This window comes from Fusarium odoratissimum, assembly GCF_000260195.1.
Source record: "Fusarium odoratissimum NRRL 54006 unplaced genomic scaffold supercont1.103, whole genome shotgun sequence".
Lineage (NCBI taxonomy): Eukaryota > Fungi > Ascomycota > Sordariomycetes > Hypocreales > Nectriaceae > Fusarium > Fusarium odoratissimum.
Genome location: NW_022158803.1, coordinates 1 through 22,620, shown reverse-complemented (window position 1 = coordinate 22,620; position 22,620 = coordinate 1). Strand labels below are relative to the sequence as shown.

General features: G+C 39.3%; 6 protein-coding genes across 7 annotated transcripts; 4 read left to right on the top strand and 2 right to left on the bottom strand.

Moving 5' to 3' along the window:
* Positions 1–1,188: 1,188 nt before the first annotated feature.
* Positions 1,189–1,503, top strand: FOIG_16642 (uncharacterized protein; the record flags this gene model as incomplete). Its single annotated transcript, XM_031218107.1, has 1 exon — positions 1,189–1,503. The coding sequence occupies one exon, from the start codon at positions 1,189–1,191 to the stop codon at positions 1,501–1,503; it is 315 nt and encodes a 104-aa protein (XP_031052185.1).
* A 2,401-nt stretch (positions 1,504–3,904) lies between these two features.
* Positions 3,905–4,345, top strand: FOIG_16641 (uncharacterized protein; the record flags this gene model as incomplete). The annotated part of the gene is made up of 2 exons (XM_031218106.1): positions 3,905–4,171; positions 4,244–4,345. The coding sequence occupies exons 1-2, from the start codon at positions 3,992–3,994 to the stop codon at positions 4,343–4,345; spliced, it is 282 nt and encodes a 93-aa protein (XP_031052184.1). The 5' UTR covers positions 3,905–3,991.
* An 860-nt stretch (positions 4,346–5,205) lies between these two features.
* FOIG_16640 (uncharacterized protein) lies at positions 5,206–7,288 on the bottom strand. The gene has a single exon (XM_031218105.1). The coding sequence runs from the start codon at positions 7,166–7,168 to the stop codon at positions 5,420–5,422; it is 1,749 nt and encodes a 582-aa protein (XP_031052183.1). The 5' UTR covers positions 7,169–7,288; the 3' UTR covers positions 5,206–5,419.
* A 209-nt stretch (positions 7,289–7,497) lies between these two features.
* FOIG_16639 (uncharacterized protein) lies at positions 7,498–9,557 on the bottom strand (the record flags this gene model as incomplete). 2 transcript variants are annotated; one of them, XM_031218104.1, is made up of 5 exons in its annotated part: positions 8,918–9,557; positions 8,385–8,866; positions 8,156–8,337; positions 8,045–8,107; positions 7,755–7,991 (listed from the first exon to the last, which is right to left on the bottom strand). In XM_031218104.1, the coding sequence occupies exons 1-5, from the start codon at positions 9,469–9,471 to the stop codon at positions 7,755–7,757; spliced, it is 1,518 nt and encodes a 505-aa protein (XP_031052182.1). In that variant the 5' UTR covers positions 9,472–9,557. The 2 variants fall into 2 exon arrangements, with proteins under 2 accessions (XP_031052181.1, XP_031052182.1); XM_031218103.1 differs by having other exon boundaries at positions 7,498–7,991; positions 8,045–8,337.
* A 2,114-nt stretch (positions 9,558–11,671) lies between these two features.
* Positions 11,672–12,620, top strand: FOIG_16638 (uncharacterized protein; the record flags this gene model as incomplete). Its single annotated transcript, XM_031218102.1, has 4 exons — positions 11,672–11,835; positions 11,893–12,029; positions 12,076–12,239; positions 12,333–12,620. 4 exons carry the CDS (start codon positions 11,672–11,674, stop codon positions 12,618–12,620), a joined length of 753 nt encoding a protein of 250 aa, XP_031052180.1.
* A 1,743-nt stretch (positions 12,621–14,363) lies between these two features.
* FOIG_16637 (uncharacterized protein) lies at positions 14,364–14,787 on the top strand (the record flags this gene model as incomplete). Its single annotated transcript, XM_031218101.1, has 2 exons — positions 14,364–14,428; positions 14,490–14,787. 2 exons carry the CDS (start codon positions 14,364–14,366, stop codon positions 14,785–14,787), a joined length of 363 nt encoding a protein of 120 aa, XP_031052179.1.
* Positions 14,788–22,620: the final 7,833 nt, after the last annotated feature.

The window sequence follows — 22,620 nt, the reverse complement described above, 5'->3', positions numbered from 1 at the left end:
CCCCCCCCCCCTTGCCAAAAACACCCCTGAGGACCCCATAAAAGCGAAAAAGTCCAATAGATGAGCTTCACCGGACGCCAAAGAACTACCAAGACGTGCGCGCACGGCTATTTTTGGTGGAGAAGGAGTGTGGTTCTGTTCCACGCAGTCTGCGGCTAATTATCACACACAGGGAAACAACTAAGCGGCGTAAATACACTGGACGCCAGGCAATCTCATGAAATTGAGTACTTAAAGCTTCAAGAGGAAGCTAGGAAGCCTATAGGAAGAAAGGCCGTTGACTACGATCCAAATGAATGATTCGCGCGCATCCCAGAAATTGCCTATGCCAACTTTCAATCAGAGGAAGCCCCAACAGTCATACGCGACCGTGAGGCACCCAAACTACAAGAAAACTCAATAAATGCTGCAGCAAGTGGTCAGAATGCCCCCATGAGTAGTTTCCGGTTTCAACCAAATTAATTGACCTATGTTTCGTTGAGAAATAATCAAGTTGCATCATATATGTGGAGAATATGAAGCTATCACAAGTGGCGGAAGAAGGGGGGGGGGGGGGGGTCGTTACGTTAGCCAAGGAAAAACGGCTTATTCTGGCCTTACCAACCGCTGACCTTTCGCACCGCAGGTAGATCTGAGTATCTTTAAGGAGTCTTCCCTTGGGTTAGAGCAGTTAATGTTGATATGGGTTCAAGTCCGTACGAAGCGCAACGTAGAGTACAAGATGACTTGTAACTTCCACTGATCGCTTACATATGCGTCGAGGCCACCTTCAACCATCGCCACAAATCGTTCTCTCCTACATCCATATGTGGAAAATGCCATACCCCGGATTTTTACGATAATACCAGTATTTCTTTCTCATCATAGCAGGACCTACAAAACAATCTATTGATCCGACTTGTACTATTAACAAGAATGGATTTATCGCGAGCTATGAGACACTGAATTGAAGTTGCATTAATGCAGCTATTATACAGTAGTCGCTTGCAGGCGAAGCTGCTAGCTGATGCTTAAAGAAAAATAAGGTTTTGGTGGCAGTGGCTCATGGCCTTGCTTGCATCCGATCGTGGTTATATAATGAGGGACAAGAGAAGATGACACCTGCCCTTCTGGCCCACTCACTACCTTACCAACCCATCGAGTTCGCCTAGCCCCAAACCTTCCTGACAAGTGCTCACTGACCAGACCATGAATGCAGATGAAGGCTCCCTCCAAGACTGTTTTGGTGATGATGACCTCGAAGATCAACTTACCGATAGCCAACTACGACCTGTTCGAAAGACACTCCCCTTCGTGCCCTTGACTGAATGGGATCCAGACCAACGATACGACGACCAGCCTCCCTCTTATGTACACTATGCGCTTGAGTGGTTGATGAACTTGAACAATAGAAACGTCGCCAAGCAAACTGAGCAAGACATCGTTCTAGCTCTAGGCGACTTCTGGGATCATACCCTCTGGCCGGAGCTGGAGAGATTAGTAGAGAAAATAAGATCTACGTAGTAACAAGCCCTATAAGGCTGATGCAGCCACGATCGTCACGTCCGTCACCGATCGATCCGAGCGAGATATAACTAAACGGGTTGATGATTTGATGATTGATTGGCTGGTTTTGGAAAGACAGCTGCAAATATGGAGCTATCTAACCCGCAATAAGAAGATAAGGGTCTAGGTCGCATTTAATACGTGGCGAGTGGCAAGACGGTCCGCAGCGCTGGACGTGAGGCTAGCGCTTATCAGCTGGCGGAACGGACCACCCGGCTTGATGCAGAACATAGGACGTCATGAATTGAGATACCGTGATCTCAAGGACAAAGCCATTGCTAAAGACTCACTCACTCTTTATGCGTTTGGCACCTATGGTTGATCAGTGATATGTTTGTATGCGTGCCCGCCTTCAGCTGTCTAGTAATTGCCTACTCGTCCCTCTTCTGGCCTATAGAGAAGGTTATAAGAGCGTTACTGATTCCTGTTTGGATACCTCTGTTATGATTACCGAAGCTCATCGTATTGACGACCTGGCCTCGATCCGCCCAGTGTAGCTACCAGGAAGGACTTCGTGCCTATGGGAAACTATAAACCCTACAAAGCCGAGGTGGATTTGGCCATGGAATCCTGCAAAGCTGTCAACGACACTTGGAATAATGTTAGGCGGAGAGACAAGGACCGGAAAGATGTGAATGAAAACAGCAGCACAACCCTCGACAGTCTTTCAAGTCTTGCGCTTGGTACCGTTAAGATAGGTGATATTTATAAAGATTTGTCAAAGAGTTCGGACATGGTGACCCAGCGGCTCAATGAAATCGAGGTCAGTGCCCCAGAGATAGATTTATCAAAGGCAATAATCCTAACTATGCATGAGAGCTAAAAAAGCAATTGAAGATTGTTCAGATAACTTCTAGAAAGAGACCGAGGCGTACTGAGTCGAGAAGGTCTCGGGATTGAGATTGGGGAACCCGTTTGAAAGTCCCGTGAAGGAGGAGGATGTACCTAAACAGCTATTATTGAGAAGGATTGTGTTGGGAGGATACCAGGCCATGGCAACTCTGCAAGATAACAAATTTCCTGTATGCTGTTGGTCGTGAACTGTCCGTCTGTCGCCTTTTCAAAATGTATTGGCACTTGTCAATTATGGCCTGACCATGCACTTCAACAGTAAGCAATGACCAAAGCCAGCAGAAGCAGGGATACTCATCATTAACAACTCGCTAAACGCACCGCTATAGGCTCGTTGTCGCGCTGCTCCACCTGAGCCGAAAACTGCATGAAATCACATGTAATCTTCCATCCTTGTTTTGTTTTTTGTCTCCATTAACGTGAAATCTCGAGAAAGATGACACTTACAAATTCTATCCACCTTACGCTTCAGGCTCCGGCCCACGGAAAAATGGGGTCAACAATTCTGGATTGATACTTGGTATTCCCTCAATGCTCTCGCTGATCATATTTAACTACCCCCCTTTACATTTTCCTCCTGCCTGCTAGCTTTTTAGCCAATCGCAAAAATGCCGCACTAGGCCGCCTTCGTTGCGCGGCTGTGCCTGTTATGCGCAGTCCGTAAAAGCATGTTAGCGACAACAAACCCATGTCCCGCAGTACTCGAAGCTTATTAGGTAAATTTGCACATGAAAAGTGACTTAAGATTGCAGTGAAAATGATACCTTCCGGATCTGCCTCTTTTGAATGAGCTTAACTGCAAATATGGTAACGAAATACTCTTTGGCCATTGGATGGAGGGCTCAATTTATTCGGCCATTGCCACATGCAGAAGACCTACAGGGACCTTCCCTAATTCGAGTTATCGCGCGCCCGAAGAGTAGGGTCCTCAGGGACCTGTCTTTCGGTTGCCCTGCATTGGGTTGGATTCTGCTTAAGAAGCCCCCTGTTAGGGTCCCGGAACGGCCGGCAGAGAAAGGCGGACTCCGTGCTTCCCTCGAGGGTAGTCCAGAGATTCCCGTTTGCGAAAACCCAAAATTGAATATAGCATATAGAAGAGACCAACCAACAGACGTAGAAAGAAGACACCCAGGTGGAAGAGATCTAAAAGGAAGTGGCTCGAGAGGAAGAGGAAGCAAAAGGAGAAAGGATCCAGTAAGAAGACCTATGTTTTCCTCTAAGCACCCTTGTCATGCCTATATTGAGTAACGGATCCGTCCGCATGCCGAGAAATCTAGAATCACCGACCTGTCAGTATCAGGGTGTTGTTCTGTCTCATAGCGGCACAGTGCATGAGGCAGATCGCCGGGTAATACTCTTTTCGTCGTCATCAGATGATCTAGTTATCTGCCGAGATTATTGGTACCTGTCAGACCATGCTATTAAGTGGCTGGGTGGTTATTCTTAGAGCCAGTATACTTAAAGCACCTCGAGCCCTCATAATCTACCCATTTCTTCTCGCTATCTTCTCACATCCCAGAGCGAGTGGCATAGTTCATCCCAAGCCACCAGAGTTGCTCCTACTTATATCGACCATCCTATTCAAGACTTTACCATGAAGTTCACTGCGTCCCTCTTCGCGATCCTAGCCGCCACATCGGTCCTCGCCCATGGGGTCTCGCCGGCGTCAGAGGGCGATCTCGACGCCTTAACAAGCAGAGCCACCGAGTGGGGCAAGTGCAACGGAACCTCCTGCAAGGTTAATGGCAAGAACTATGGATGCACCAAGGGAAAGGTGATAAATACCCTGGCCTAGAGACCCAACGGTTAAGGAACAAAACTTGTTGCTGACGTAAGCTCTGGCTAGTGTACTGTTCAGAGTGGCGGTGGCGATGGAAAAGCGTGCTCCAAGTTGGGCGGTTCTATCTGCTGTCCTGGCGGAAGGATGAAGGGCAAGAAGTGCCCTTAAAGCCATAGTATAGTAGCTATAGTTACAAGGCTGCTTCCTAGCCAAGGTAATTGCCGAGTATACTTTCAGCAATATACTCTGACGCTAACTGTCTACACTAGCTTTGAAGAATAAGAGGAGGAGGGTTATGGGAGATTTGGGTTTATTTAGAGGGTCCACATAGCCAATGACTGCTTTGAGAGCTATATCTCGATATCGTCATTGTACTCTTCCTTCTAGAGACTACGGGCGGCGGTAAACGCACCCTCGTGCCATTCCTCGGATGTGACTAGTAGCTATTATCTCTAACAGAGATTAGATTAAATTTAAGCCAATCACGACCTACTACATTATATGAATATGGATACGCAAGTATATATTATATTTATATATTATATGGATATGAATATGAATATATTTATGCATATTCATATAAGACCTTATTTGAATATTCATATGGCCATGTCTGATTCAGACTTCGGCCGTATCCTACAGGTTTAGCCGCACTATTGTACTTAGACCATCGTTGCCGGCTACATAACACTCGTAGGTCTCGGGCACTTGTTCGAAGGGTACGGTCTCGAAGTTTCAGTCAGCCATCAATCTTATGAGACTTTGTGGCCCCGGCCAGCGCATACCATTTGGTGAAAGCTCCCAGACAAAGCCGCGTGGAGGAGTGAAGTCTTTCCGCAGCAGTCCTGTATTTCCACGTCAGACCACTGATGGAGGTTACGTTCACCGCCTTTTTGAGGCTGGTAATGGCGTTGAAAAGGCCGAGGTATTGGACATATTTTCTCACGGTATCATTCTCGGTAGGCATGATTCACTGAACGATGCATATGTCGCCGTCCAGGGTTGGGCTTAAATAATGAAAAGAAGCGTAGGCGTCGATTGAAAGTAGTAAAGAGATTAGGTCATGGAGGGGAACCAGAACCATAAGTCGGACCTTAATTCGCCCGTCGAGAAAACTTGCGAGAACCAGTAGAATTTATCGCTTCTTAAACTAGCCACATGTATCGAAACTTCTTCAATCGACTACCTATAATAGTCAAGCGATGCTCTGTTGCTACTTGTTAACGTAGACCAAAGTTCGCCTTAGATGAGCACAAAGCTCTCAGGCGAGCCAACATCGCAGCCACTTCCACGGCGAGGAAAAGCATATGTGAACATATCCCTGTCCTTTAGTTTCCTCACCACTCCCATCGCGATGATAGCTGGACCTAGAAAGCTGAAGCGTCCTGCTTCTGTATCCGGCCGCAAGATGAAAGGCATCTCGGCACCAGACGGATGAATCATGATATCTCCCTCTCGAACCAGATGCGACACAAATACTAGGCAGTGATGTTTAGCTAGATTGTACTCTTCGATGACATCGTTGTTCCTGGGTTCTAAGGCTGCCCAATTGTACGAGCAGCGCATCTCAAGAATCTTGTATACCTCTTCGATGCCTTTGTTGCCCTGATTATCGGGCATCCACCAGTCGTGGCTCGAATAGCAGCTCTCAAGTCCTACCCCTGAAGAGTAAGATCCCAAAATCTCGGAGTTGAACTCTCGGTGCATTCCGCCTTTCCAAGGACTCTCTGTTGAGGTGATAATTCCAATCCGTGCTCCCTCGAGACGCAAAAGCCCATATTCGTCATATGCCTGCACTGGAGGCGCCGTATAGGGCATGTCAAAGTGGAATACGCCAAATCGAAGCATCAAGCGGGTAACGTTATGGCGCAGATCGATAGCCCAGGATGGCAAGTCCCGTCCGACGGCGTCTCTGTCGTAAAAGATCTGGAGACTGGCAAGAGTCTGGCTGATGTTGATTGTGTGCTTCTGGAAGCTTTCGAATACTGTCGAAACCGATTTTGAGTAATCAATCTCCGGGAACCCTTCTGTAACGTCGTAGGCCTCCTTGGTCATCTCTCCAATGATTCCCAGGACAGCAAAGACCTTGTCCTGTGGTAAAGTCGCTTCATATAGACTGCTTCGCATAATCATCCTGAACCAGGCTTGATGAAATCCGCCTTCCTCAGTGTACATGTCGTTCTCGCAATGCTGTTTGAAGAAGACGTATGCTCTCCTCGCGCTCAAGGCTCGTTCCCGAGGGTCACGATGGGGTCTGAACGTATCCCGAATCTCATCCATGTCTGGGAGGAGGCGATCCATAACAAACTGAAAGTCTTCGAAAGAACATTCCTGGCTTCCACGGGCCACGTGGACTTTGTGAGCCGCATGTACCTCTTGTCGGGTCCAAGTCCGCTGGAACCATGGCTTGGTCTCGATGAGCTTGGTGGCTGCTCTGCGTGCTCTTGGGCCCTCGACCTCTCCACGAATGCCACCCATACCCTCCCTGCCGTAGGTCTTGAGCAGACTGAAGAGATATTCGTCATCATTAGTCGCTTGACCCAGCCAGACAACGACCCTATACGCCTTGAGATAGATGCTGAACATCATCCCCACCTGGCCTGCTTTCTCAATTAGGTCGTTTTGATTGATGCAGATAGCATCTGTCCACAACACTCGGGGTCGTTCCGAGAGCCGAAGCTGTCTCAACGCCGCGAAGAGATTTGCAGAGATCCAGAACGGTAGCCCATTTACCAAGATTCTCTTGGTTGGCTCAGGATTCCCCCAAGTGTACGATAATGCCTCGTACCCGGCCTTCTTGGAGCTTCCCGCAACTGTTGCGCCTGATTTCTTCTTGAGGTCTACCGTGAACAGGTCGCATTCAATCTCGACATCGGAGTCGGCCGAAGGATGAACTCGAAGCGTTCTTGTCTGCCGAGGGCTCAATGGTTGATATACCTGGCATTGTGCCTCAATTTCTCCTTGACGATGGGCTGGATCCATGTTGGGCATTGTCACATTGGAAGGGAATTGTTGCCCATCCAAAGCTTGCGGCCAAACTTGAGCGTCTGGGAACGATGTTCAGGGGAGAAGAGAGGAGATTATGAGCTTTCAGATCACCTCTAGTTCGACATCGACAGTCAGCCCCCGCCGGAATCGGCACAATAGAACATCGAGCCCCACTACAATGATTGCTGCGAACATTGCGACGCAATGCACATATTCTGATCCGTGCACGCTCTAGCGGTTCGCGGGTCTATTATTATTCCCCTATTTCTTTATTACTAAATAATACTAATTTACTTTATACTCCTAGTTAAGCTAAGTTAAATTTAATATTCTTAATTATCTTATTTTATATATTAACCTAGATATAGAAGTATTAATTTACTATTAGCTAATATATATAATATTTTTCATTATTCGTGCTTGCTGAGGACAAGACCTGTCACGCCCCTTTTTGCGGGGGAGGCTGTTATGCTCATTTATTAAAGTGGATATTGCAGGCCATCAGCAACATCCCTGTCCAGCCTCCCCCGGAGACCACGTTTCGAAGTACGTATTAGTGGGCTTCCCCCTCTTATCTGAGTCGTCCGTCTCACTTGTTCCTGCTCCTCCAGGCCATGCCGTTCCTCTTCAATCCCCAGATCAACGGCACCTGGAGCAGGACCAGGATGGCGTAGATCGCGAACGCCCAACCAGAACCGATCGCGCGGATGAGGGGTTCGAACGACGCTGTGCCTGCTCCCGCGCCCACGCAGCGGATGAGGTTGGACGCCGCTTGGGCTGTTGCAGAGCGGTGTGTGTTGTAGTCTGTGATGAGGGTGGCTGTCATCTGCGGGACGAGATTAGCGGGTAAAAGGATCGACTAGGTAGGGGGAAAAGTACCGTGAATAAGGCTCCCGCTGTGAGACCTGCTAGGGCTTGCATCGCTAGCATCGATGATATATGCTTGGCAGTGTGAGTTCTAGAAGGGCTATAAGAGGATGAGGATCTCACTGTTTTGAACTCGACGATCAGGCCGTAGCCTACTGTTGTTAGGGTGCATATTATCGTGAGGAGGTAGGCTCCTTCGAGGCGAGTATGTTCAAGAGGGAAGCCCTCGATGTCTCCCACGCCGCGGGCATCTTCTACGCCTAGTCTGTGTCGGGTTCGGCGAAAGTTCCAGTCGATATACTTGCCTGTTATCAATCAGCTACTGTGGTTAGGGTGCTCGACTCAAGTTTACCTGTGACTTTTGCAGACACTGCTGAGCATACTCCACAGGGGATGTAGATGAGGCCTGCCTGCAGGTAGTTCAGGTTGTATATCTCGATGCTCAGCGATGCAAGCGACGTCTGCAGCGTCATCACATTGACATACTGCAAGGCTCCGATCAGGATCGAGAAGAGAGACCCCTTGTCCATGAGCACGGGGAGGCAGGTAAGAGGGTTGGGGAATCGGCAGCCTCTCTTTTCACGAGGCTCGGCATCTCCTTGGCTCTGCCGAGTTGACCTTGAGGCCTTTGGGGATACCACACTCCAGTATATCCCTCTGGCTGGCAGACTTCCATCTCCGACAATCTTTCTCTGCGTCTCGGGAAGAAGGAGGGCTAGTATCACGAGGGTTCCTCCGGTGAGGATGGAGAGGAACCAAAAGATCCAGCGCCAGCCGAGTTTCTCTGCAAGTATACCTCCCAATACAGGCCCCAAACTCGGCGCCATTGTCGTGCTGGGTTCTCATTAGTCCAAACCCTATCGTGGGTTGTTAGCCGCCACTTACAACAAAAAGATCGTCCCGATAAACGACCCCCTCTCCCCAGCAGTCGTAATATCCGCAACAACACCATACGCAACGCTCACCGTACCTGAAGCCCCCGCGCTCAGTATCATCCTCAGCACCAGCAGCACGCTCCACGCAGTTAGATTCGCCATGCCCAGGTTCGCCGCCAGCATGAACAGGAACATGAGGATGTAGACGGGTTTGCGGCCGCTCTGGTCTGCAATATCGCCTATGAACGCGGGCGCGATGCCCGCGACCACTAGGTAGGATGTGACAGTGAGGTTCATGAGCGTGATGGAGACGCTGAGGTCGCGGGATATGGGGGTGAGGGCGGGGAGGTAGACGAAGGTGCTGAGGGTCGAGAACATGGCTGCGAAGGAGGTTATGAGGGAGATCCATCGCTTCTGCCATCGTGAGAAGATGGATTTGTTTTCGCGCCTTTGCACGGGGGCGCCTAGTTCTATGGCATCGGGGGCGTCGTCCTTTAGTTCTTTTGTCGCTGCGGATGCGAGGGCGGGGGAATGGGGAGTGAGTATTGCGTTGGGAGTGGCCATTTCACAGCAGAAATAAGAAAACGGTTTGTCTTACGAGTCTAAGCTATTGACATCAATTCCTGAGGATAAATACAGGTCTATAAAGTATATATCTTCTGGAAGAGTTTTCACCCTCACCGATCTCTACGCCAAGGCGGGATCTCACCGCGTGAGTCATAGTCGGATTTTCTTGTTTCTAGAACAGCGATCGCTCGACCACCTTCTCTGTTGAGAATAGGTCAATCGGGCGCATAGTAGGTTAACAAATGGCATTCCTCGTTTCTGCACATCACCAATTACATCCGAGCATTAGAGGTTTGTCCTACTGAACACATATGCTTTGATCCTATTTCCCACTCCCCGATTCACCTCGCATATATGGCATGGCTTTAGGACGACCGAGGTGAAAAGGCCGGGGCGGGGACCAGTGTTCCGGCGGAGAATAATAGACTAATGACCCAGAAATAACGGCAGCGCTTATGGTCCCGCGCCCCACATCTTCCTGGAGCGCCTCTGATACAACCCCCAGGGTAATAAAGGTGGAACTCGTATACCTAACCACAAGATGTAGTAGCATTTGCTATATACAGGCTAATATTGTCTCTTTAAGTAGCATAAGGCTATAATAAGTTATTATATTTTTACTATAACGTGTTTAATAAACATGCCGATTAGATAAGCATGCCGACTAAAAATCCCTAACTTATAATATTTCTATTTAATTAGATACTTCTTAACTACCTAATATATAATAGTCTTTAAATAAAGCTAGAATCCTCCTTATATTTTAGGCTCTTTAAAATAACTAAAAGCTAGGTATTTAATATATTATAGAGATATATAAGGTTAAATATAATACTCTTTGCAACTAAAAAAATAGTATTAAATTATAAAGTAATTAGATCTGAAAACTATAAAAACTATTAGATTTAAAAGAATAAATAATAATTTAACTTATTCTTAACTTAGATTTATAAGAATTTTCCTTATAATTATATTTTATAAAAGAAATAATATAGTTAATAAGTAAGTGTCCTAGATAAGTAAGTGTCCCACTATACTATATAGTATAAAAGTACCCTACCCTATATAACTAAAGTATATTATTATGCTTAATTAATTTTAAGCTATAAATATTTATATATAGTATATAAGATTTTATTATTACTTTTTTTAATATACTTTTTACTAATTTAATAAAAATATATTTATTTAAAAATACAGTGTGAAAATAAATCATATATGTTAACCTTATATAATTTTTTTTAACATCTTTTAAAAACCTTAAATTGCCTAGTTATACCTTAATTAATATGTTATATAGTTTTAACGTATTTTATAATTGAATTAGATTTTTCATAGCATCTTAAAAACCCTAATATAAGGTATATTTCTAATGTAACGGTTGGCTCCTAACTGTAGATAAACTAAGCCGTGCTAGGTTTATTATTGGCAGATTGCGTAGGGCGTGATGCTGAGCGGTGTCGAAGTGTCACGTCTCTTAATGGTGGATTCAATGCGTATTAGGCTTAAGATTTTTATGCTGCTTGCTTATCGTGTACGTTTAGTCCTACTTCGGATTAAATGTTATTATGGTTGCTAGTTTAGCTTGCGCCATGTGGAGTCTCATCTATGCATTGTCGTTGGCCACTCTTACTGTAATAACTACCGAGACTGTTATTGCACTAGCTTGCGGCTTCTTGCCACTTTAGCCGAACATATAAGTTGGCTGGAACGAACCTTCATTAGGGGAGATTATCCCCGCACTCCCCTCATACAGGTCCACCCTTTACCGTTTCTCTATTTTTCCTTCCTCATCTTGGCATTTACTCAACGTTCTGTTTTGGCGAGCCAAGCCGCGGCTCGCGTGGGAGGGCTTATCGAGATCATGCTCCCGGTCCAGTAGATATGATCCCCCTTGTAATTGAATCGTGGATTTGGTACGCCGTTACATGGCTCGTCGTCATTGTCCGATTGTCAGTCTCCTGGACAAGAATCTAGAATGTTGGCTGACATTGCACTTTCAGGCTGTCTCGTCGGATGGTGGTAGGATCCGTCAAGAAGTACCAGATGGAAGATTACCTAATGATTCTCGCTATGGTCAGTTCTGTTTGTATAGTCAAACAAAGGGTTTCTTTTTCGCTTGCCCCTTCTAACATCTGTTTTTGTCGTCGAGGTTTGCGACGCGGTTTTGATAGCCTGCATAAACGCCAGCTTCCGAATGGGCAATAATCTGATCGATCCGACTCAACGAATCACTCTCACACCAGACGAGATCAGCCGACGCCGATTCGGATCTAAGCTTACCTTGATTGCAGAGATGCTTCAATGCACTGTCATCTGGCTGGTCAAGTGCTGCTTGCTCCTGATATATAACCGACTGACGTAAGTTACCTTGCATCTATCTATCCATGTAATCGACTATCCTCTGATATGTCTCAGGACGAATTTGAGCTACAATCGCGTAGTGAAAACTGTTGCATTGTACGTCCTTGTCGGGTTTGTCGTTATGATGACCTTCTATCTTGCGGTCTGGTGTCGACCTTTCTCCCAGTACTGGGCCGTCCCCACCGAGCACGGTATTACCCCAATGGCTTATATCTTCGCGTCTTGTTAATTATCTAGAGCAATGCGCCACATCAAGGAACCATCTTATTACCAATGCAACCTTCAACTTGTCCTCAGACATTATGATCATTCTCCTTCCTATACCACTTTTCCTCTGGTCCAACACTACCACTAGGATAAAAGTAACGTTATGCTGTATTTATGCTGTGGGCATCTTCACGGTATGTGTTCATCTTTTAACTCATGTCGCAATCGACCGACGCAGGGGAATACCGCCTATATGATGTTGCTAACACTGAACGATATAACTTTAGATAGTCTCCGCATTTCTAAATAAATACTGCTCTTTCACAGACCCCTACGGGCCTAATTGGACCTTTTGGTATATCCGCGAATCCTCAACCTCCCTCATTGTCGCAAACCTTCCCTTGACCTGGCCCTTCTTCCGTCGCGTCATGCATATCAACACCTCGAGCGCAGGCGATTCTAACCCACAGCTGGGACATAGGGATTCGCACCTCTTTGGCAACGTTCCTCCCCGGCCAAGCCTTATCCTTGCTGATAGTCGAATTGAGCTCAGCCAGGAGCATGGGCTCCCTTAGAGGTCTATTAGCATTGTGAGGTTAAAGTGCAAATTGAGAATGCAGCGAAGGGGAAAGACTATTTAGTAAGTTAAGAATCTAGTAATGTTAATATATATTAAATCTACTATTAAGAGCTGTACCCGTTGGCTCGAGCCGGGGGGGGTTTAGTTTTTAGGTGGCGAAAACAGTTTTTTAATAACCTAATGCTCTTATAGCGTTGTAATTAGTTGAAAATGATGAAAAGGCCTAGTTTAAGGCTTTTTGTGATACTAAATTGACTATTGACTATAGCTGACTAGGGGATATAACCATGGTAGTAGCTAATTAGGCCTGGATTAAGGAATAATTTCCCTGCTAAAATAGGCGGCATTTTATTCCCCTTCCCCTGTGACTATGGCCTCTGCGACCTGCCTTTCCCTCTGTAATATAATATCTCTAGCCTAGCTAGCTAGAGGCTATTTAGATTAAAGAAGGTAGAAAAAGCCCTATGATAAGGCTAATCTCTTAAGGCAGAAGAGGCAGCTTTTCTTACTATATTTACAGGTAATTCAGCCTGGTATAAAGAGTAGCTCGAGAACGTGATTATCAAGGCCGAATAGGTACTCTGTATCCTCCCTCTTATATAGAAGTAAAGGCTAGGCTGGTCATAGTCTGAGACCATAAGAACAAAGAGGGAGTCTATGCACAGCGTTCTGGGATGAACGCGGGTTAAAGGCGGGGTTCAGAAATTTGAAGGAATTGGGTTGACGTTTGTGTAAGTTAGTGGGCGAAAGTCAAATCGACCTCCATCAATTGAATGCACCTGGTGGTGGGGCACGTGACCAATCGACCTTGTTCACGAGAACAGATTAAACGAAATCAGTGAAAAAGCAGTGGTTTAAACTGGGCTATTATCCACTATACCTGCTGACTGAGATAACCTTCCGGTTACCCGAGCCAGTGGCGGTTTTAGCTGTCTTTTTGGAGGCATCTGTCTACCTTATGATGACTTCATGCAGGCGAGGTAAACATATCACCTTATAACTAAGACAATGGGTTGCCAACCTGCACTTTTCAGTCTGTCACAACTTCCACTCAATGCCTAATGGCCCTGTGCTTATATCGCTACGCGGTCAGCTGCCGTAGTTAGCTTGTGCTGAGGGGCTTTTATGGCTGACACTAGGCTGAATAAAACACTACTTCTCCGATTATATACGGAAGTTAATTGCATTAACTAGGTATACTGCACACCAGAGCATAAGGGTGCAATCTATTAGAGATCCCGCTGTATTGGTACATAGCCATTTTAAGCGGGTATATTATTATGTAAGATTTCCAAGCTCGCCCTTAGTCCATGCGTCGGCTTAGAATTAGCCCAATTCAGGGAAGTTATCCCTAGTGGCTTGCATAATATTAGCACCATAACGCCTTTTTAGCAATTTACATAGTTAAGGCCGGAATAATTGGTCCTAAAACCCCTAGGTTAAAACTGCTATTCTTTCCTTTATTATGCCGATTTGCCGAGATTTATACTCGTTTTAGTAAAGGTCCATGGTCGAGACTCAAGACCATAGCGTAGTGCGGCTGAATATATGCATCTCGAGGTAGTTGATGGATATTGAATAATAGTTAGCATGCGCTTTCTATTGCAGAATCGCCTGCTTAAAATATAAAACCATGTCCTAAACCACGAGAGAGTTTCAAATTGCTCTATTGCACTAAATATTTATATAATAAAAATAAAGTCAACTACAACTTCAAGTATTTATTATGTCTTTTATCATGGATTTACTTAAGCTTTTTATATGTCCTATTTCTCAATCGGATGAACCTGAAACTGGTGCAGAGTAAGCCCAACCTTCTACTTTCTAATTACTTAAGAACTCGCTAATTTAGTAATTCCCTTAGCCCTCAACCTTCCTATTACAAAACCAACACCACGGGGCCTAATTACAGTGCCCAGGCTCCATCTTACGAGCCACAGTCATCCTCCTACAACGCCCAACCTTTGTCTGACAATACTGTACAACCTGACTCTTACAATATGTCGGCAGGTGGGGAACAAGCTATGCAGAACCACAACATTACCAACCAAGCATGGCAGACAGCATATAACAACGCACAGGAATATGTGTCAGATGGGACTTATACACAAGAAACAGTATATGGGAATGGTGTTACGACTGGGGGTGCAGCAAGCTACTGATGATGTTGAACTAGCCTTATGCTGCTAACAATCCGACTGACAGCCGACCCCGTCTAGTATGGCTTTATCGACTGTATGTAAACTTTTTGTGGAACTAGGTTGAGCTTGTTGGGTATATGGCGGAACTCGATGCCTGGGTGTAGGAAGTCGGGCACAGGGTCCACCATACTTAGCTAGTCGCTCCAAGTCCTCGTGGAGAAAGGAAAGCGGGTAATAATTGGCAAACCTGCTGACTATCTTGTCCTCCCTTGCTTTATTGTCAAAGATGATACTATGGCGGTAATCCAATGTTGTTAAATTTGACTTATAATTACTACTAGTATAGAAGCGATTTTTATTCTTTCTATTACAGTTATATTAATTATTCTTATTAACTTAGCACTTCTGGCGAGCTTACTGTATCTTTTTACTATCTATAATACGAATTTTAACTAATTAACTATCCGGAATTAATTATAATAAGGTTACAGTCAGCGCCTTATCTCTTATCCCAGTGGTTATAAATATATCCATACCTACGGCGTTGGACGCTATATTCAGGAAGTTATTCTCGGATAGCCGAGGCTGTTGGCGCATCTATTCCTAGAAGCATGCCGTTAATGCTGGTCTGTGTTGTTCCTTGTAAGTGCGATCCCCTAACGGAGCATCCACGTCTGCGCCAGTACTTGCTTGGTATTCTCGCTTGGTGGCATCGCTGCTGCTAGCCTTGCGTGGTCCGTTTGGTCCGAAAGTTTTGGCCGCCAGTGCTATATCTCTAGGGTCAGCACTGTAAGCTCTGTTGCTCAAGGGCAATAAGTCCCAGGCGATATCATACATCCATTGCACGGCACCCAGAGCAACCTTAGTTCAACCTTGGTCATGAGGCCTGACAGCAGTATCTCGTGGGCAAGATCTTAGTCTTGACAGCCAAAAGCAATGGCACTATTGGACATATCAATGACCGCCCTGTCTCCGTGAAGCAGATAGATATAACAGAGTGGATATAGACGAGTCTCTATGGCCACTATCAAGACGTTGGCGATATTTATGTCCCTGATTTATGTTAAGGATAAACGCCGTTTGAACGAGGAGATCTTTTCTCCACTGTTCCCACCGTATATCCGAGACATGTACAGCACTTCTCAGTTTCGAACATTCCGACGCTATTAAGGGTCTTGAGTTTTCTTCTAGCCCTAGTACGATGCGTATGAGCATAAGCGATTGGGATGGAAGTTGAGTTGTAGCGAATTCGAAGAACATCACGTTAAGATATATCTGCTTATTATTCGAATACCAAAATGCATCCGTTAAACAGTGTCGAGTGAGGGTTCTGACCCACTGATCGAAGTCATGAAGTTTAAACCGGGCTCTAACGTCAGATACGGGGAAATTGGCCACCCCCAGAAACCGGCCACCCTTTTTAAAATACTAAAAATAATATTATAATTATAGCTTAATTAAAAATATATTATTATATATTACATATTAACCAGGCGCGTCCTTTGATTGAGATAAATAAAGAAGGTTAACCTAGCTGCTAAGAGGTAAACCTATAGCTGGTATTAATACTGCTTAGTTAAGGCAGCAATTATGCCATTAAGGCAGATAAACCTTATATAATTTTAACTTCTGTAATAATGGCCTTGTATAAGGCTAATGGTAAGGGAAAAAAAAATATTATATATTAAATAAAATATATATTTATAAATATATAAATAAACTTAAAGATAAATATTATAACCCAATACATTTTAACGCACGTGAGATAGGTACCCCCACTTTTTCCTCCAGTAAACATCCACTTACCCTACAGCAAGTTAAATATACACCATTCGACTTATATAATAAAGGAAGATAGATAGAGTTAAACCAACTACGTTTAACTTATATATTACTTAGTATATATACATATTTATTTAGCAGTAAATAGAACTTAGCTTACTAGCTATTAATAAAGCATTTTTATATTAATAAGCCTAATATATATTACTTAATTATTAAGAGATATAATACTTTATATTACTTAGTATTATGCCCTATGTTATCTGTAAATATAAACCTAGTATGGACTAGTTTACCTGTTTGGAAACCCTAACTGTTATAATAAAAAGTATTAAGTTTTATTTTTTAATATAATATTATATATCTTTCTAATTATAATACTTTTTAGATTTATTTATAAGCTTTAAATATTACTAAAATCTTTATAAACCTAATAATTTTATTATATATAACTTTTCTTTTAATTATAGTATTATAATTTCTTTTTTTTTTAGTATTTAATATTAAAATTATAATTATTTAATTAACTATTAATCTTTTTTAAAAAAAAAGCCTAATAATATAATCTTTAAAGATAATACTTAAGATAACTTAGAAGGCTTAGTAAAACTATATAAATAGTTAAGATATTATTAAAAAATAAGAATTCTTTCCTTATAGAAGGAAAATAAGTATAATAATAAAAACTAATATATTAGAAGTTTAAATAATTATTAAGTTTATTAAGACTTATATTAAACTAATAAATTATAATTTAATTACTTTTTAACTAACTAATATATTTAAAGTTAACGTGTATAATAAGCATGTGTCCCAGACAAGTATGTGTCCCAGTTTTATTTCCACCTTAAATCCAGTTTTTAAAGAATTCTTTAAAAATTCAAATTAAATCTAAAATACCTATAATTTTAATAGCTTATATATAAGTCTTAAAATAAGTTAAATTATTTTTCTTAGAATTTAAAAAAAGTTCTATATAGCTCTAAACTTTAAAACCTATTTACACTGTAAAATACACTGTATTATAAGGTTTTCTATATAAAATAAAACAGCTAAAAGTCTTTTAAAAATGTTATTTCATAAAGCTAATTATACTATTATAAGAAATATTTTTATTAGAATTTTAGCTAATTTATTTATAACTTTATATATTATAGGGTAGGCTATTTCTAGGTGCATAGTATACTGGGTTATATACTTATCTGGGTTATAAGCTTGTCAACCACGTTATAATAATTCTTTTTTATATTTTATTAAAAGTATATAAAAGGGTAATTATATTAATATAATTTATATTTATAATAAAAATAAAATCTAAAAGTAATTTCTTATATATATTATTTAATAGTTTAATAATTATAATACTTAATAATTAAAAATTATAATAAAAGTATATTTAAAAGAAAAATATAAATATATTATTAGTATATTTATTCTTTTCTTTAATAATTTAAATTACTAATATTAAAAAACCCTTAATAAGTTTAATAAAAACTTTATTATAATACTTAAAATTTATAAATTTACTTAATAAAGTTTTTAGTTTTTTTATTTTTTCTATAAAAAATTATAATTAATAATTTTTATACCTTCTAAAAACCTATTATATATAATTATCTAAGTTATAAAGTCTTAAACCTATTAATATAATATAAGATATATTAAATTAACTTAAATTATAATTTTCTTTTTTTTACTTAAATAGCTAAGAGCTTTTATTTAAGTTTATTAGCTTATATTAATATTATAATATCTTTAATCTTTTTTTAAACTATTAAATATCTAATACTATAAGCTATTATAATTTTATTTATAAAAACCTTTTTTAAAACTATTTAAAAAATAGTATTAATATTTTTTTTAATAGACTTTATTATTTTAAATTAATTAATATATTTTATAAGTTTAATTAACTAAAATTAATAGAAATATAAGTTCTTTAAGATATTATTACTTAGGAGGTTAGGTTAAAGGGTAGGTAGCTAGTTTCTAGGGCTGGCTAGTTTCCCTGTATTAAATATTATAAGTATCTTTTAGTGTTATTTAGCTAGACGCCATTTAAAGCTTATTATATTAATAATCAAGGTATTAATTAAATAATATATTTTCCTACCACTAGGAATATAGCTATAATAATACTTATAAATAAAAATAAATATATATAATTTATCTAATAAAACAGTGTAATATAAAACTTAAAAGCCTTATTTAATTTAATATATAATTAGGCTAATAATAAACATTCTTAATTATCTATTAAGTCTACTACAGCCTACTTACTATAAATAGGCAGTAATAAAGTAATATATAACATTAACAGAATGGAGACCAGAACAAAGTCTAATAATAGAACTATATATTTATGAATAATTTTTATATTAATATAAAATATTAGTAAAAACCCTAGATTTATTTAAGCGACTCAGGCTATTAATGGATATATTAATCCGATTTGCCTCCAAGTCCGCTGGCATTACTAACCTTACTCCACTGAAATAAAATCCATATCTCCGAAGTAAAATCAAATTTTCTTCATTTTCATGTCACAGATAGTCTTATGCAATATCATTAATATTTCCTGTTATTAGTAGCAAAGGACTAAAGTTTCTAGAGGATGGTATTTATTACTGCTGCATATTGTATTCCACGTTAACGCAACTATCGCCACGACTTATCGAGCTCGACTTGAATTGCGGCGTCGCATAGAATAAAAAAGACATTTATTAAAATAAGACATTTCAGAGCTTTTAAGTAAAAACTGCATATGAGATGACGTGATATTCTCTCTTTGGTTTCCTGATATCTGTTGCGAAGCCTCAATTGAGAAGGTTCTGCTCCCGGGTAGGTCCCGAAATAAAATTGAGAATGGCGATCAAGTTATTGACTTGAATTCTAATACTATAATACATTCAAAGAAAGAATATCATGAATCAAAAAATCGATGCCGCTTGTTAAACCTGAATTTGGCGTGGTTTGGTTTATTTTGGTAAATTCTCTTCCCCGTGGTTATAAGGGAGGCAGAATGCGAATCGTCGAAAGTTGGATTATTCAGCATACTCCAAGTTTATGATATTAACATTTCCAGTGTAGAAAGGAATTAGCAATATATAGCAGCTGTATGCCAGAAACTGGCACAAAAATGAATATGTATGGGGCATTCATTATGCGCTCATATCGCGGCACCCAAGACAACACAACAGGATAAAATTAGATAGCCGCTTTGTGATAGAGTGAAGATAGCTCTATATATTTGACTCCTGGCAAAGGACTCTGGGTAATGAGATTCCTCGACAATGTCGTTGCTTTCCACCAAAGCGACCGCGAGCAGACAAGGTTTCAGTCTTCTATTAGGCAAATCATAAAGTGGATTCGCCCCAGAATTCATCTCTAGTTAGGAAGACAGGTTCCATTGTCTCTGAAAACGATACTGCTTCCGAGAGCTATATGAGCTCTATAGCACATGGCGGCTTTCTGGGCATCATGTATAAGAACTTCCCTAAGCAATTATTAACTCGGCGTTCAACACATCCGATGAGGAATTCAAATATCGCCAAGATCACCGAGTATCCTGAAGTATTTACACCTAGGAAATTCCCCTATAGACCTAGATAATGTCTTTTACAGTAAGCGTAAAGACTGGGAATGGAATCTTATAGCATTGCGGAAAGCTTATAATAAAGAGTGGTCTAGATCTCTAGTCCAACCAGGAAATCAAGGCCTTTATTAAAAAGGTTTAAGGGAGATAAAGACCTTTAATAGGATATTATATATATACTTTAATTTAATATAGTAATAGTTTTATTTTTTCTAAGATTTTATATACTTTTATTTAAGGAGATATTTTAATAATATAATTAATAAGTAAGTGTAATAAATAAGTAAGTATAATAAGAATTCTAGCCTCTAAATTTTAAATTAATTTAAAAATACTACTAACCATTTAATTAATTAAAACTAGTTATTATACTCTTCTCTAGATATCTTAATTACTACCTAATAGGTCCTTATATTATATCTAGTCTTACTATATATATTATAATACTAACTACCTAATTACTTTAATTTTCTTTAATTACTACTTCTTAATAATTTAACTACTACTTATATATTAATATCTATTTAATTAATTACTTATAATACTTCCTATATAATTATAATTTCTTTTTTTTATAATTTAATCCTTTTTACCTTATAGTATTAACTTAGTATTTTATTTATATCTTAAAGATTTTAAACCTTAGCTCTTAATAATATATTCTTATCTATTATAGCTATTATTTCTTTTATAAAAGACTTTAAGGCTTTTAATATTAACTCTAGGGAGCTATTATAATAGTTTTTAATTTAATTACTAAAGTATTTAAATTAAGATTAGGTCTTAATAATTATCTTTAAGGTCTTTAAAGCCTATAATATTAATAGTTTAGTAGCCTTCTTAAGAGGTATTAAGGTCTATAGCTATATATTAAGCTTTAAGATTATAGTTTTTAGGTTAAGAGAAGTAAGCCTAGCTCCTTTAAAACCCCCCTAGATATTACTTTTTATAAAAGTAGCTTTAAATATAATATAAAAGGCAGAAAAAAACTTAATCTTAGAAATATAAGTTATAAATTATTTAATTAAATACTTTATTTCTTAATTATAAGCCTATTTTAGTAGCCTAAAGTACTTAATATTAAGAGGCTAAAGTAAATAAGATATATAAGTAGGTATATAAAGTATTATAATCTTATTCTTCTTATAATATCTCTTAAAATTAGCTAAGTAGTAGCTTTTATAACTATTAAGGATTAGGAGATAATACTAAGTATTTAATTATTTAATTATAAACTAATTAAAGTACTTTAATTACTTAAGACGTAACTTATTATTTATTTACTTATTTTAGCTTATTATAATAACTTAATTATTAAGGAGGTTATATTCTTAGTATTAATTAATAAGGTAATATTAGCTTATATTAATAATAAATAATATAATTAATTAACCTTTTATATTAATTACTTAGATTAATATAATTAAAAAGTAAGTAATATAGATAAGTAAGTAATATACTTTTTTTAGCCTTTTTAACTTATAGCTTAAAAGCTTAAGCTATAATTTAAAAAGGCTAGCTTTTACTTATTAAATTCCTCCTTAGATAACTTAAGAACTACCTAATAAGTCTTAGTATTATAACTGCCTTTACTATATATACTATAGCACTAACTACCTAGTTACTTTAACCTTTTATAACTACTACTTCTTAATAATTTAACTACTATTTATATATTAATATCTATTTAATTAATTACTTATAATACTTCCTATATAGTTATAATCTCTCCTTTTTATAATCTAATCTTTTTTGCCCTATAATACTAGCTTAGTATCTTATTTATATCTTAAAGATTATAAAGCTTAGCCCTTAATAAGGTAACCTTATATATAACTGCCTTTATTACCTTAGTAGCTAACTTTAAAGCTTTAATAATAGACTTTAGGAAGCTATTATAATACCTTTTAATTTACTTTTTAAGGTATTTAAATTAAAATTAGGCCTTAATTACTATCTTTAGGGTCTTTAAAGCCTATAGTATTAATAATTAAGTAGCCTCCTTAGGAGGCATTAAGGTCTATAGCTATATATTAAGCTTTAAGATTATAATTTTTAGGTTAAGAGAAGTAAGCCTAGCTCCTTTAAAAGCCCCCTAGATATTACTTTTTATAAAGGTAACTTTAAATATAATATAAAAGGCAGAAAAGAACTTAGTCTTAGAAATATAAGTTATAAAGTATTTAATTAAATACTCTATTTCTTAACTATAAGCCTATTTTAATAGCCTAAAATACCTAATATTAAGAGGCTAAAGTAAATAAAATATATAAGTAGGTATATAAAGTATAATAATCTTATTCTCCTTATAATATCTCTTAAAATTAGCTAAGTAGTGGCCTTTATAATTATTAAAGATTAAGAGATAATACTAAGTATTTAATTATTTAGTTATAAACTAATTAAAGTACTCTAGTTACTTAAGGCCTAGCTTATTATTTATCTACCTATTTTAGCTTATTATAATAACCTAATTG